Genomic DNA, 15,276 nt, shown 5'->3' with positions numbered 1-15,276 from the left:
GTCTCTTTGTTGTTAGATTTCATATTAAATTTTAGTTTTGCACCAGCCTAAACCGACAGGAAAAAGTTTCTGCGCATTTCTTAAATTATAGATGGGTTAGCCCAACATTTGCGTTGCTTTCTTGGTCGTCGTCGTCGATTGTCATTCAGGTGTGTCCATTTAGCCGTGGCAGCACAGCACATTCCCAACTAGCAGTCATGCAATCCTTTCCACACACACACACACACACACATTCACGGACATATCCTGCATAAAAGGAATTGAGTGGGGTAGCTGTAAAAGGAGTTGCCTCCATGCCAGGACAAGCATTTGATTTGCAACTAACGACAAGAGATTCTCTTTTTTTGTATGTTATATAGCAAACGCCAACTACATATTTGCAATCTTTACGTCGACTACATGGCTATAAAAATAAATTACACTGAGCTTAAACTTATGTGCATCAGGAAGAAAAATGGCTTATGGACGCGCAACGAAATAAACGAGTGAAACGAATGAATCGAATGGCAGAGGGACGCGACGCGACGGGACGCGAGGCGAGGCGACCAAATGACCAATCGACCTGACCCTCGAATGGCAACGTTGATGAACGTTATGGCTCTTCTTGTTGCTGGCGTTCAATTGGAGCGCTCCAAATCTACTACACTCACACACGTAGAGAGGGAAAGGGAGAGCGCGCTGAGGGGCCTGCTAAGAGCTAACGGTAAAGGTAAAGCTTTAAGCCGACAATGAAGACATTAACATGACCAACGACAACGACAGCGACGACGTCGACGTCGACAAAACTCTATGCCATGGCTCATCACATTAATCTTCTTAATACGCCCATCAATAATTCAAAGCCAAGGCATGACCAGTCGGCACCAGACCTGACCAGAGACCATGTGCTGGCCCAAAGCTGTTCAAAGTTGTTGCCTCTGTGCCCACATTGTTGTCCACTGTTTGGACACGCAACCATTTACCGAGTATTGAACACTAGCCAAGTGTTGAGTGAATTATGACGCTCTGTTCGGCTTCAGCTCGAGTGGCCACCTTCGAGACGTAGAAAGGAGACAGGCAGGGGGGTAAAGAACTGTTTGTCGTATATCAAAATCAAACTATAACATACAAATATTGAACTCACCCGCATGGCACTTCAAATGGGAACCGACAATGAAACTTTATGGCTCGTTAGCATTTGATTTATGCGCAGCTGCCGAAAAAGCATCTATTGTTCAATGCTGGCTCGACTAGGAGATATCCTGTGGCTTGGCTTAAAATATTTGAACAGCAAAATTCTGCTCACATTTTTTTTATTTATACCACGTACTTAGGAGAGAAATATTAGTGCATGCTGCAAGATACCTAAGAGTATTGACATTCAAGCAAAGTCATGTAGTTGCGTGTGGTTGACTTGACACTGTACTCTGTAAAACAATCTGTGTCTATCAACCGTCCCTTAGTATAAACGTAGGTTATAAAATAAAAATAGTTGGTTTTGATATTAGAAAACAGAGCGAAATTTGTTTTACTCGGTAAATACACTTCCGTATACCCATTTAATGTGCATTGAATGGATACAGGGTATACAAAAGTATTAAAAATGATTTCATATCGTGGTCATGTTGAACCGCTTCTTGCAGTCAGAGTGAATGCCTCCGAATGTAATTGTATTTGAATGACATATGCATGACCAATAGGCTTGGGCAGGCGTGGTTTCAGTTCTGTGGAGGCACATGTCCATTGTCAACGTGACAGTGACAGGCCCCCGGGCCAAAAGGCGCCAATCCACAATTCTCGACCTGTCCATTGTTTCGACTGGACAATGTGGCGCAGCATTTCACCTGTGCCGCACACACTTGACAATTTGGTTCCACTCGTTGGTATTTCTGGTGCAGATTTCGCTGATTTTGACGCCTACTTCGGCGCTCAAGTGCCCACCGCTGAGGCCATGTAAAGCGCTGAGGCCTTTTGTCCAGTTCAGCAATTGTTTCCCCATTCGGTGCATTGTTCAGGCATTTCATATGTGTCAAGCTTTCGTTTTACTTTTTGGCTCTTTGGATTTTTCAGAAGCCTTATCAATTTAAGCTTAAATGGCGCTGATTGTGTCAAAGGGTCGAGCCACGAGATAAGGCTTCAACGCCCAACCTCCTATAAAACATGCCGGCAGCAGTCGAAATATTTTAGTTTCAAGAATTGTTAAGCAGAGACAAAACGTAAGTGACAAAAGCTGTGCAAAAAACTTAAGGGGAAACAGAACTCCAAGAAATGCAACATGAGTGAAATTAAAAGCGTTGTTTTAGAATGCATAAAGTAAAATGCAGCAAATGTTTGATATTAAGCAAGGTGACAACTATAAACTAAATTGTTGCATATAAACAGATTACCAGCTCCAAGGAATGCAGAATCAACTGTTCATTTTTCGACTTAATAATATATTCTATATATATATTCTTATACGCATGCACATATGATTAAACTATGCTGTGCTATAAAATAACACTATAAATAGGAATTCTGCAACGTTTTTCAATATCCTTTAACAGAAGTAGACGTTTTTACAAATATTGCAACTCTTAATATCGGGAATGTATTCATTTATATATTGATAAAATATTGCATCTTTATAAAAATGATTACTATATTTTAATCTGTTCTATATTTATGCCAAGTAATCCTTTTTACTCTTTTAATGCAGCTTATAAAAAATGAACTTCTCGTGGTTGTGCCTGGTTATCTTTGCCCTGTTCGCTGCTGTCGTTTCGGCTGGCAAATGCCCCAAAGACTTTAGGAGCGAGAATGGCCAATGCATTAGCCAGCGCACTATTCGCGGCGATTGCCCCACGGGCTCCACCTATAAGATTGGCGTCAACGCCTGCGTTTACGGTGCATAGCTTGGAGCTTAACTAAATTGAATAAAATGTAATTGAAATCCATATAATAGACGTTGTTTTGATTTAATTAATCGCTGAATAGTCTTATTTTGCACACATTTCATTATCAATTTGCCCGACATTAACCCAATGATCGGCCGACCCTATTAGAACTAGGGATGATCTTTTCTTAGTCCGAAATGTAAACAGCTGCCGCTGATAAGTCGCGTGCCGGCTCTATATAAGCGCACAGCTGAGTGCAGATCCGTAAGTAGTTGCATTTTGCATTTACTACAGGTGGGAACTGCACTTGATTAAGGTGAAAGGTATTCAACTAACGTAACTGTAATTACTCCTCGTAGAAAACACACTCGGCAACTATGAACTGCGGTTGTACTTGGCTTGTGATGCTGCTTCTGGCACTGCTCGGTACCGCCTGGGGCTCCAGCTGTCCGACCGGCTTCAGCAGCGAGACGAATCTGTGTGTCAAGGAACGGCCCGTGCATGGCACCTGCCCGCCCGGTTCGACCTATCAGCTGAATATCAATAAGTGTGTGCATGCTTAAGGTCTCCGATATATGTGTATATATATTTTAAATATTCCTATACATTTTGTGCCCAAGGTAAAGACAACCGCGGCAAATAAATCCAAAGCAGAAAAGAAGATTTTAGATTTGGGAATTATGTGCAATAATTCATAATAAATTTCACATCATCGAGCCAATTATTTCGACGCTGGTGGGCGCATGCATTGGACCAAGAGTTCAACAATTACCGCAGATTAACGAACATGTCAAGCGGCTACGGCTTCGGCTACTGCTGATGGTCAAAAGACGGACAGACAGACAGGCAGACATTGGCCATTAGTTTATTACCATGTAATTGACTCAACGCTTGTCAGACAACGTTGACGTCGACATCAGCTCCTGTTGCTTTAATGTGCTGCATTTAATGACCAGACGGAGACCAACATCAACATCAACACCAATATCAACAGCGACACTATCGACACCGACACCAATAGCAGCAGTAGCAGCAGCAGCAACGTTGACAGCGCATCAAAGTCAAAGCGGGTTGTCTCTTTGTCCGTACATATGTCTATCAGTCTGGCGTGATTAGCGCGATTGTTTGCCTGCACTCTGGACCCCGCTTATCAACGTGCAATTGAAGCGCTTTAGCTTACGTAATCAAATGCTTCACAGATTTTGCTGTAGTTCAACACGGCTCAGTTGAGTTGTTTGCGGTTCAGTGGTTCGGCGGCTGCTATAAAATTCATTAAAAACTTTGCCCCGCTACTTTGGCCACTGGAAATGCCTAAAAAGCGCCTGCAACATTTAACAGCAACAGCAGTAGAAAAAGTTTGCCAAGTCCAAGCTGTCGACAGGATGTGCAGCAAACCCAATTGCATATGCCAATGCTGCAAAAGTTTTCCCAAGCAAAATGTCCACCCGAGCTAGCAGTACTGACAAACAAACTTAAAAAAAGTTAGATAGATAGCTCGAATATAGCCAAACAATTGTTTTTTCAAAATTTGGACAAAAATATTTAAAAAATCCGACTATCTTTAAATACATGAAATATAATTAAAAAAAAACTTAAAACAATCGCTGATCGAAATTATTTAATCGATAAATGAAATTATTTCATGCAACCTAAATTTGTGTACTCAAAGAGTCCCAAAACCAAAAAGGCGAATATTTTTTTAAATCTCAAATACATAAAATTTTTTTACTTATTTTTCTATAAAACGTTTATAAATTTATTTACTATATATGAAAATTTAAAGAACAGCAAAATAATTCTGGCTGAAAAATAGCTAGAACCAATTCGCTGTCATTACTGACACCATAAACTAACATTCTTGTCACTGGGGCTTGTAAATTTCTATGACTTGCATAAAAATGGCCCCCGAACGCTTCCGCCGCTCGGGGGTTTCCTTTTGGCCTAAAAGTTTTCCGTGCTATGTTGGCAGGCAGGCAGGAAATAAGGAAATGTTGCCAGCAGTAGTATTTGCTGCCTGGCCAGCGACATTTATCAGTCAGTTGTTGCGGTGCTGTCCATGGTGGCTAGTTGGACAATTTTAAAACTGTCACAAGTGGCTGCCACGGCATTGCCACTACCGCAACCTCATCCTGCCACGTGCAACGCCTTTTGCCAGGCAACAACTGGAGTTGCCTCTATAGCCGCATGTTTTCGTGTGCCCTGGCTGAGATAGGAACCGCTCCTTGCTGCCGTCGCCCGGCTTCCAGGGCCAGCGCCCTGCCTCCCCTGCCTAGCTGCTATGCAACTCACGCGTAAATATGACGAACGTAAGCAGTAAAGTTCTGGCCAACTGATAGCCAACACCAACGCAGCTCCTACTGGCCAAAACTTTTACAAGACGTTGTCGCAAGTTTATGGCCCACAATGCACTCTCTTTCACTCTTATTCTTGGCTTATGTTGTTGTTGTCATTGCCGTTCTTGTTGGCTGCAATTCAAGAATGTTGCAATGGCGTTTTCTTATCGCGCTCGGCTTTGTCCGGCGGTTGGCTGCAAAAAACGAAAGTGTGGCCATAATTTCTGGGTTTTCCGCTATGTTGCTGTTGTTGCGGCTGCTCCTTGGGCTACTCAAGCATTTCGTCTAGCGTCAAAGTTTATTGATGCTGACGTTGCGAACCTCTTTGCAACTGCAATTCATTCAACATTATAACTATGCCTTGCATTTCCGTTAATGCCTTTTCAGAACATCTTTCAAGTTTATTTGATAATTACATAATGCTGTACCCGAAGTAAGAATGTTTTCAATTATGCGAAAAATATTTCAGATTTACATCAATAAATAATTAATAAATTAATACAGCCTTAATGCTGTTTTGAATATTGAATGTATTCATTGATTTTAAAAATACGTGAATATATTTACTACTTAAGGATATTCACTCTCACAAATTTTCTTCGCATATAATTTTAAGATATTCAAATTTTGACAGCCAAAATAATTTGTATACCCTTGCAGAGGGTATTATAATTTTTCTTTAATATAATTTGAATTTTGTGCATATTTTAATATATCGTTACCTCACAGAATGCACCAATTTTGGATTTGTATATATTGTAAAGAACTCTTCACATTTACAAATCTATAATATGCTGCTCTAGTTTTGAAAATGTTTGTTTTGCTTAGCTTTTGAAATTTTTCCAATACGTTTTAGTCGCCAACTAAATTTTTAAACAAATTCCATTCTTTGCTTTGAATCATTTAAACTTTAGCATATCTGCTCTTGTCTGACGGATATGCTGTGTGTGTGCTTGTTTTGGGCGTGCGTTCAACATTTTCAAAAACTTGAAGCAAGATGGCTGCTTTCCTCAGTACTCATGTGTTTGTGTCTGAGTGTTTGTGTTTGCCCCGCAGGCACGAAAACTTTAATTTAAGCTTTTTGCACGAGTAATAGTTGAAATTATATTATAATTTTACCGCTAGAGCAAAAACAAAAACTTTAGAGCGATAAGATGGGTAAGAACAAGGGGAATTTTGTGTGTCTACTTGTCTCCTTCCTGCTGACTCTTTTTGTCTACTTCTGTCTCCATTTCTCATTTACATTTTACTCTGTCTGTCTCGCCTATCTATCGTAAATGCTTTTAATGTGATGTGCAATGGGCGGGCGGAGCTGTGGCCAAACTTCGCTCAAAAGCGACAACTAAATCCGGATCGAACATGTGTTTCATGAATGCAAAAACCATGTATCTCAATTTGAACGAGTGTATGTGTGTGTGTGTGTGTGTGTTTTTTGTGCGTTCGAAAGTTTGGGTTGCTAAAATTATCGCTGCTCGCGACATTTCAGCGAAATGGACGCTTTGTTAGTGGCGGCTGCTGATGAATATTGAATTATTTAGCACAACCTGCGCTTAGTTGAAAATATCAAATTTAAGCCACTTGGGTGTTGTATTTTGATCAGCATTTCTTAGTTCTTAGTTTTGTTGGGTTGTTTGATTGAAAATTCTCATCTTTAATTTAATAGACTTTAATTAAAGGGATGTATTTTATAAACTTTTGGAGTTGGTTTAGCGATATGATGAGCATGTGTGGCAGTCCATATTACATACGCAGAAATGAGCACAGCGGGTGGGCCAGGGCTTTGGTAATTAGTTCGTGTTCATCACCTGCGTCTTGTCTAGGAATATGATAAAATGTGGCTTAATTGTTCAAATAATCAACCTAGTCAAATAACAAAGACATTAACTTGAATACATTAAACTAAGAGAATAATCCGTGCTCATGGATATATTTTATTATATATATGCATACACAACCCAGAGTTTGGAGCTATTATAAGAGTGTAGTAAGTTTCATAACTTTCAAATCATTATTGTACCCTGAATCCATTGAAACTGTCTAAAAAGACTATACTGACTACTACTGTATATATATGTTTTAATAGCCGGGAAGGTCTAGTCTGCCTATTTGTACTTTTGTACTTTGAGTATATGACGATTGGCTCTACCTTTCCATAAACTTATCTATTCGAAATTTACAATTCTATTTTTGATTTTTGATGTGATTGCAACAATTCTTGCCTTGATTCCTTTAAGCCCCTTCACATTTTCTGTTCAGCGCGTTGCAACTCAAATGTGCATTGGACTAGCAATTACGTAACTCTGTAAGTGGTTGACGTTAACGTTAACGCAATTTGGCAACGTTGTTTTATAGTCCTTAGCTACTTAAAGTTTTTACGCGTTTGCTTACCCCAAGGTTATCGCGACATTCAGCACCTCTTGGCCTTGTGTATGACATTGTGTCTGTGTGCTTGTGGGGTGCTTGGTGTGTTTGTGTATGTATGCCTGTGTGTGTGTGTGTGTACTACCTTAATCCAGCAAATCAACAGAAGCTTCCTTTTAATTGCATTGCTGTTATTTCATTATTTCTGCAGTTTTGCTGCACTTCAAATTCGTTGTTGGCGCTGTTCGCCCTTCGTCCGTAGCTCGCTTTTTAGCACACTTTTATAGAAACTTATGTTGGCTTAAGTTTTATCTTTATTTCTTGCTCTGCGGATTAAAAGGCAAAAAAAACTGTGAATGCAACGGTAAGGCGAACGGTGGAGCGCAAAATGAAAAGGCAAAACTTTTTATTTGCTGTGACAAATTTTGAGCAGATAAAACTCAAAAACTTGTGCTCGGGCTTGTGGCCAAAATAAAATTCGGCATTCAGACCGACCCATACAAACTGCGCCCCAGAACCGGCCCATGCAACCCCCTGAAATTTCTTGTCCGGAACGTGAACCATTCGAGCAATGGCAACAGCAAAGCTAAATTAAGAAATTTTTGGCAGAACTAATGCGGAGCATTAGTCAAATGTCAAAATTATTTGGGGTAGAAAACAATTTCAGAAGAAGTTCAACTTAAGAAAATTACACTAGCTAACAGAAACTCTACAATATTAAATATTTTATTTGGTCAAACATTTTAGGATATCGTTCAAAGAAGAAATGTAATTTCGTAGGTAAGAGTAATCAGGATAGGGAGATTATTTCTCCAAAATTAATACAGCGAAGCTTAAATAAAGAGAACTAAAAAACTATATTATATTGGATAGAGGTAAATAAACAAATAAATATAGTGAAGCTATGATAAGGAAAGCTAAGGAACTATTAAATTGTCTCTTTCCTTTCGAAATCACCCAACTTATACAGGATGTAGCACAGTGCTATCGGTAAATTTTAGACTGGATAGTAAACTTAAGTTGCTTTTAGCGAATTTGACCTCTGCCTGCTTGTTGTCTCTGACTTTGCGTGCGTTTTAGCTCATTGGCTGGCATTTTGCATACGCCCCGTTGCACACGCTGACGTTTGCTAGCCAATGCATTTGACGGAAGTTGCTAAGGACGCGTTGAATTTATGAGCAATGGGCCAAAAATGTACACTGCTGTACCACTGACAACAGCCAACAGTGAGAAGCAGCATTTGACGTACACGATGTGTGGCATGAGTTATGGGCCGTCGGTTCGTGTTGGTTTTGTCATTTGGCTAATTGTGCCCGTAGGCCACGTTTTTTGACAGGCAAACATAAATTTGTTGCAATTAATTAAAGTCGTAGAAATAGAAACATCACAATGTCGCATTGGCTGCCCTCCAGCGGCCACTTCTTTTTCGTTTTGATTTATATTACACTAATTGATTTATTGACAGATTCTGCTGGCCAAGTGTGCAGACAGCCCCTGCAGTTTGTCGCTTCACGGCATCCATTTAAGGCGTCTCGGACAAGGCTTTTGATTTCTCTCGCACCTTATTTGATTAACGTTCGATTCTCACAATTTATGAAACTTCATTAAAAAGCGCAAAATACGCGGCCCACGTTGTCAATGTGCACGTGCAGCATGCGAAAAATGTTAATAAAGTTTTTCCCGCACCTGTTCGCAGCTCCTGGCCTCGCCATCTTCATCATCGCTGCCATTTTTCACTGTAAATTGAATTTATTTGCTGCGGGTGTAGTATGTATATGGCTGGGTGTCTGTATCTTTGAGTGCGGGCTTTAAGCCTCCCTCAGTCGAGGACTGTGTTTCATTTCGGCGTACGTGCAGACTTTTCTTTTATTTATATTTTAATTTTCACAATTTTCATGCCCTGCCCATTGGAAGAGTCAGTTTGAATTTGAACTTACGCAAATATATATTCATTTACAAAAGAAAGCATTGACATAGGGATCGACTGAAAGATATATGAAAATGGAGGTTTTAATATTCTTAATTAACTCTTTAAATAGAATGAATAAAACTAGAAACATTTATTAATGATCTGTTTTGACAAGCATATTGATTTCAATTTGTTGCAATGATGTTCAATAATGCTTTAAAATATTGCAAGCCTTACCAAACAAAAAACATTGGTGTACACATATCATTATCATTTGTTTCGTTTTACGACTGAAGTTGAATATACGCCCCATCGGCGGGCTATTTATGCGGGGAGGCCTTTAGGGGATGTGATGCAACTGCAGCAGCTGTCCAAAATGTTTGATTTTAAGCCAAATTTACATTAAAAAAATGCCAGTTAACATTATTTAAATTGCAAATATTTCATTGAATTTGTCGTAAAGCTGTGCGACTATAATTTATTTTATTTTACTTATTTTTTCGTTTTGCCTATGCAGTGGTGTTTTTTTTTGTTTTTGTTTTTTTTTTTTTTGGGTAACACATATACAATGCTGCTGCAAAAATTGCATAAAAATGCAGCATGTCGGTGTGGTTTCTTGGCCTGTCAACATGCTTTGCCTATCCAACGTCTGAGAGTCTTGTCAGCAGAAAAAAAATACATTTAAAAGGAAGTTTTTGTCAGCAGTATTTGTCAGAAATGTCGTGCGATTGTCAAGCGAACGAATCTTGAGGCAATCGCTACGGGTGAGGTCTTTCCACAAACTGCTCCCGTGACAGCTGTAGCTCAGCTCAACAGAGATGAAAGATTTGTGCTGCGAATTATTAAAGCCTATCTGCCAATGGCTCGCCCCACTTTCGGCGCATTGCACAATTTATTTACAAAATAAAAGTAAAAAAGTTGAAAACTCATTGGCATTTGCATAAAGGAAAAGCAAGCGAATGTAGCGAGTGACAGACAAACGAGCCTACACCTGACCAAACAAACCGAGACTATGACTGTGCCCACCTCCTACCGCAACAACAGACTGGCTGAGCGACTGCCTGGTGGATAAAGGCACGCCTGCCTGTTCCCGGCCAGTCAATAGCCACCGTTTTTTATTTATTTTTTGTTTCTGAAGCAAAAAAGAAACATTTGGCTGATAGCCAGGCGGGTCAGTCAAATGATTTTACCTAAACGGTTTCGAATTGACATTTTGACATTCCTGCAGTTGTGCCTGGGCCTGGCCAGGAAGCTGCTGTGGTGACAGCTGACCAAACGCGTTGATGGAACGGCAGCAGATGCCAGTAAGAATTATTTACATACATCCAACATCAGTTGGCATATTAAAAATGATTTAAAGACCCTATGCTGTGCTTTTTTATGACTATTAAAGGAATACTTTTACATTGCAGTTTTTAGCAAAAATAAAATAAATAGGAAGATAAAATATCTCCGTGTCATTTCAGCTCAGTTGATTGTAAATCGAGTAATTTAAACATTACTATTATACCACTTCTTAACCACGTTTGTGACAAATTTGTTGATATCAACTTTTTTAAATATAGTATTAATAATCATACTACTAATATTAATATTAATAATAATAGTATTAATAATTTTAGATAGATATTTAGTGCTTGGCAAATGACAGGGAAGGAGTACTATTATTTTGTATCCAAGAGACTGAAGCTGCTTATTTCTTGGAATGAGAAATTGTGGGTCAAATGGAGGAAACTTTACAAGTTTTGAACATGATTCCAGCAGCTGTTCAAGTGTAATAGCTTTGCATACCAGAAAAGGAAGGTCGAGCATAATGATTTTGACTTTGAGTCACACTTCCCAAACAGTTCAGTTCAGCTGAGGTAAGTTTTAAGTTATTATGCCAAGCGAAAACAAAAACAAAACTTGGTTCGTATCGAAAGACGACAGCTGCACTGAGTTCAGTTGGTGGCCCGCCATTTGCTATTGTCCAAATTAGCATTTTAAACACCTCTTACTTTGGGCAAATGATATGGCACATGGAAAGCAAATGCTGCAGCAGCGCCTCTGCTGGCGTCAGCTGCTGCTGCTTCTTTTGCTGCCACTGCTTGTGTTGCTTGTGCTGGCTCTGCTTCTGCTGCTGTTGGCAGTTTCCCAGGCAGGTAAGTTGGCGACGCGTGTGTGGCCTTTTATGGCTGTTGGCAGCAAGTTTTTTGGCTATCAGCAGACAACCAAATCGAACTCAAGTCTGTGTGCTTGTGTGTGTGTCTGTATGCGGCGGGATTCAGTTTTGGCTACCTTACTTATATGGTCAGTCAAACTTTCAATTAACACACGGCGCATCCTCAGCTGCCGCAAAACGTTTTCACGCTCCATGACTAAGTTTGGCCCGGCAGTTTGGTCGCGACAGTTGGCCAATGCACTGGAAGCATTAATTGCTGGAACTGGCCTGGGACTGGGACAGTTAGTTGGACGGTGACTGGGACAGGATTGGCGGCCAAGCGTTATTAACACCAAATTAATCAACAAGCGTTTGACAGCTGACTGATTTGTGCCGCCCAATTGCCGCGACTTTGCAACAGAATTGTGGCGCCAGCGTCCAGCCGGAAATTTCTAATTATGTTTAAGTCACAATCTACGAATTGAAGGCATGGCCACACGCCCACTTGTCGTTTGATTTGTTTGCATTTGAAACATGAACGCTTATGGCCAGTAGCCAAGAGTCTGAGCTCGTTAACCGGGTCGAAGTCACAGTTGCCGGCAACTTTGCTTTGATCTACTCGCAACTTTGTCTTTAAACGCGTGCCGCCAGCCAAGCTGTGGGCTTGATCATTCCACTGGAATTGGGCTTTGTGTTTAGCACATTAGCAGGAGGCACGCCCATAAATCTTCAATGCTAAATTGAATGCGCTGACGAGCTGAGTGATAGAGTGTGGTTTAGGGAGAGGGGCGTAGGCAGTGGGCGGTTGAGAACGTTGCATATCGTTAAAAAGCGCTGCTATAATTTGGCTTTAATTGGCTTGACGCGTTGCGAGCTGCTCGCTGTTCAGTGGGCTGTGTGCCACATATTAAGCAAACATGAGCATAATGGCAATTTACACTCTCTCAGACACACACGCGCGCGCACACACATACATACATATAGAGCGACGCAATTAACATGACATGCTGTTCACGTTGGCCTGATTGGGCCACGACGATTGGATTAACCACAAAACTCTGTTGTCGCACAGGCGGCAGGTAGCAGGTGAAAAGAAGCAAGAAAGTAAGAACGATAAACGACTATGTAATGCCCTTTACACTAATCAAAATATATACACATAACAGGATTACAGATGAAAAAACTATCACGAAGCCAAAATTGTATATTTATAATTATAAATTATTGTTGTGTGTTCCCATTCACTTTTTGTTTCTTCGCCGTTTTTAATTTATATTTATATTAATTAATATAAAAAATTTGACACTGTCGCTGAATTTGAACAGGCGACTATTTCCATATAAGTCCGATGCTCCGATATTTTCAAAGCACACTTACATGGCGGTGATGCTTTTTACGATTTTCCCCACTTGCAGGTCGACCAAGTCAGTCAAGACAAACGCATATATAAAAATATATATATGTATATAGATTTTGTTAGGGGGAATGCACGGGCCGAAAGCACGCTCATACTTTAGATTGAACAGAATTGATGCAGAATTGAAAAAAATTGCATTCTGGTACTCATAATACTTTAAGCACCATATAAAACTCAGCATTGCTAAAAAAGCTCCTTGAAATAAACCTGGATCTAAAACATATTGGTAGATTCGTGGGAAAAATTTAAATTAGAAATGATTAAACTAAAAAAATGTAAAATCATGCGACATTGCCTGGATATGCTAACTGACCTACTTGTGTCGTTGATACCCTTTCCGATGTACAGTAAATGATGAAAATTGTGCGTGCCTGCTATGCGACTACGATGGGAAGGCGGGCCGCAGTGCAAGTTGGCCATAACTTAGTCAGTGCTTTAATTTTAATTATCCATCCAGCCCAAAGGGGGCAAGTTGGTCTGACTAATTTGCCAACAACATGACACTGACGCCAGAGTGCAGAGTCGAGCTACCAAACACAAGCACACAACATATATAGACGCCAGCCATAGTGAAGAGCCTGATTAAGTTGAATACTTGGCCAGCTGCTTTACATGCTCATAGTCATTTGGTTTGGCGGATCGGCTCGATTCGGCTTGGCTTTTGGCATGCGTTCGCGTTAATTAAGCTACAGTGCAGCAGCGCCGCATGACGCTGGCTGCGTGTTGGCCATGTGGCCATCTGGTAATTGGCAGAACTAATGCGGAGCATTAGTCAAATGTCAAAATTATTTGGGGTAGAAAACAATTTCAGAAGAAGTTCAACTTAAGAAAATTACACTAGCTAACAGAAACTCTACAATATTAAATATTTTATTTGGTCAAACATTTTAGGATATCGTTCAAAGAAGAAATGTAATTTCGTAGGTAAGAGTAATCAGGATAGGGAGATTATTTCTCCAAAATTAATACAGCGAAGCTTAAATAAAGAGAACTAAAAAACTATATTATATTGGATAGAGGTAAATAAACAAATAAATATAGTGAAGCTATGATAAGGAAAGCTAAGGAACTATTAAATTGTCTCTTTCCTTTCGAAATCACCCAACTTATACAGGATGTAGCACAGTGCTATCGGTAAATTTTAGACTGGATAGTAAACTTAAGTTGCTTTTAGCGAATTTGACCTCTGCCTGCTTGTTGTCTCTGACTTTGCGTGCGTTTTAGCTCATTGGCTGGCATTTTGCATACGCCCCGTTGCACACGCTGACGTTTGCTAGCCAATGCATTTGACGGAAGTTGCTAAGGACGCGTTGAATTTATGAGCAATGGGCCAAAAATGTACACTGCTGTACCACTGACAACAGCCAACAGTGAGAAGCAGCATTTGACGTACACGATGTGTGGCATGAGTTATGGGCCGTCGGTTCGTGTTGGTTTTGTCATTTGGCTAATTGTGCCCGTAGGCCACGTTTTTTGACAGGCAAACATAAATTTGTTGCAATTAATTAAAGTCGTAGAAATAGAAACATCACAATGTCGCATTGGCTGCCCTCCAGCGGCCACTTCTTTTTCGTTTTGATTTATATTACACTAATTGATTTATTGACAGATTCTGCTGGCCAAGTGTGCAGACAGCCCCTGCAGTTTGTCGCTTCACGGCATCCATTTAAGGCGTCTCGGACAAGGCTTTTGATTTCTCTCGCACCTTATTTGATTAACGTTCGATTCTCACAATTTATGAAACTTCATTAAAAAGCGCAAAATACGCGGCCCACGTTGTCAATGTGCACGTGCAGCATGCGAAAAATGTTAATAAAGTTTTTCCCGCACCTGTTCGCAGCTCCTGGCCTCGCCATCTTCATCATCGCTGCCATTTTTCACTGTAAATTGAATTTATTTGCTGCGGGTGTAGTATGTATATGGCTGGGTGTCTGTATCTTTGAGTGCGGGCTTTAAGCCTCCCTCAGTCGAGGACTGTGTTTCATTTCGGCGTACGTGCAGACTTTTCTTTTATTTATATTTTAATTTTCACAATTTTCATGCCCTGCCCATTGGAAGAGTCAGTTTGAATTTGAACTTACGCAAATATATATTCATTTACAAAAGAAAGCATTGACATAGGGATCGACTGAAAGATATATGAAAATGGAGGTTTTAATATTCTTAATTAACTCTTTAAATAGAATGAATAAAACTAGAAACATTTATTAATGATCTGTTTTGACAAGCATATTGATTTCAATTTGTTGCAATGATGTTCA

At 40.1% G+C, this 15,276-nt stretch overlaps 1 protein-coding gene across 1 annotated transcript; it reads left to right on the top strand.

The window, feature by feature from the left end:
• Positions 1–3,101: 3,101 nt before the first annotated feature.
• LOC115762540 lies at positions 3,102–3,516 on the top strand. The gene is made up of 2 exons (XM_030704814.1): positions 3,102–3,149; positions 3,215–3,516. Exon 2 carries the CDS (start codon positions 3,233–3,235, stop codon positions 3,416–3,418), a length of 186 nt encoding a protein of 61 aa, XP_030560674.1. The 5' UTR covers positions 3,102–3,149; positions 3,215–3,232; the 3' UTR covers positions 3,419–3,516.
• Positions 3,517–15,276: the final 11,760 nt, after the last annotated feature.

The sequence above is a fragment of the Drosophila novamexicana genome, unplaced genomic scaffold, assembly GCF_003285875.2.
Source record: "Drosophila novamexicana strain 15010-1031.04,08,12 unplaced genomic scaffold, DnovRS2.1 tig00000596-arrow-arrow-pilon, whole genome shotgun sequence".
In the NCBI taxonomy this organism is placed as follows: Eukaryota; Metazoa; Arthropoda; class Insecta; order Diptera; family Drosophilidae; genus Drosophila; species Drosophila novamexicana.
Note: the sequence above shows the minus strand (reverse complement) of the source record. Positions and strands in the feature narration are given on the sequence as shown.

Excerpts from the sequence above, each read along its gene's own strand:
- LOC115762540 (XM_030704814.1), top strand. The coding sequence starts at position 3,233 with ATGAACTGCGGTTGTACTTGGCTTGTGATGCTGCTTCTGGCACTGCTC.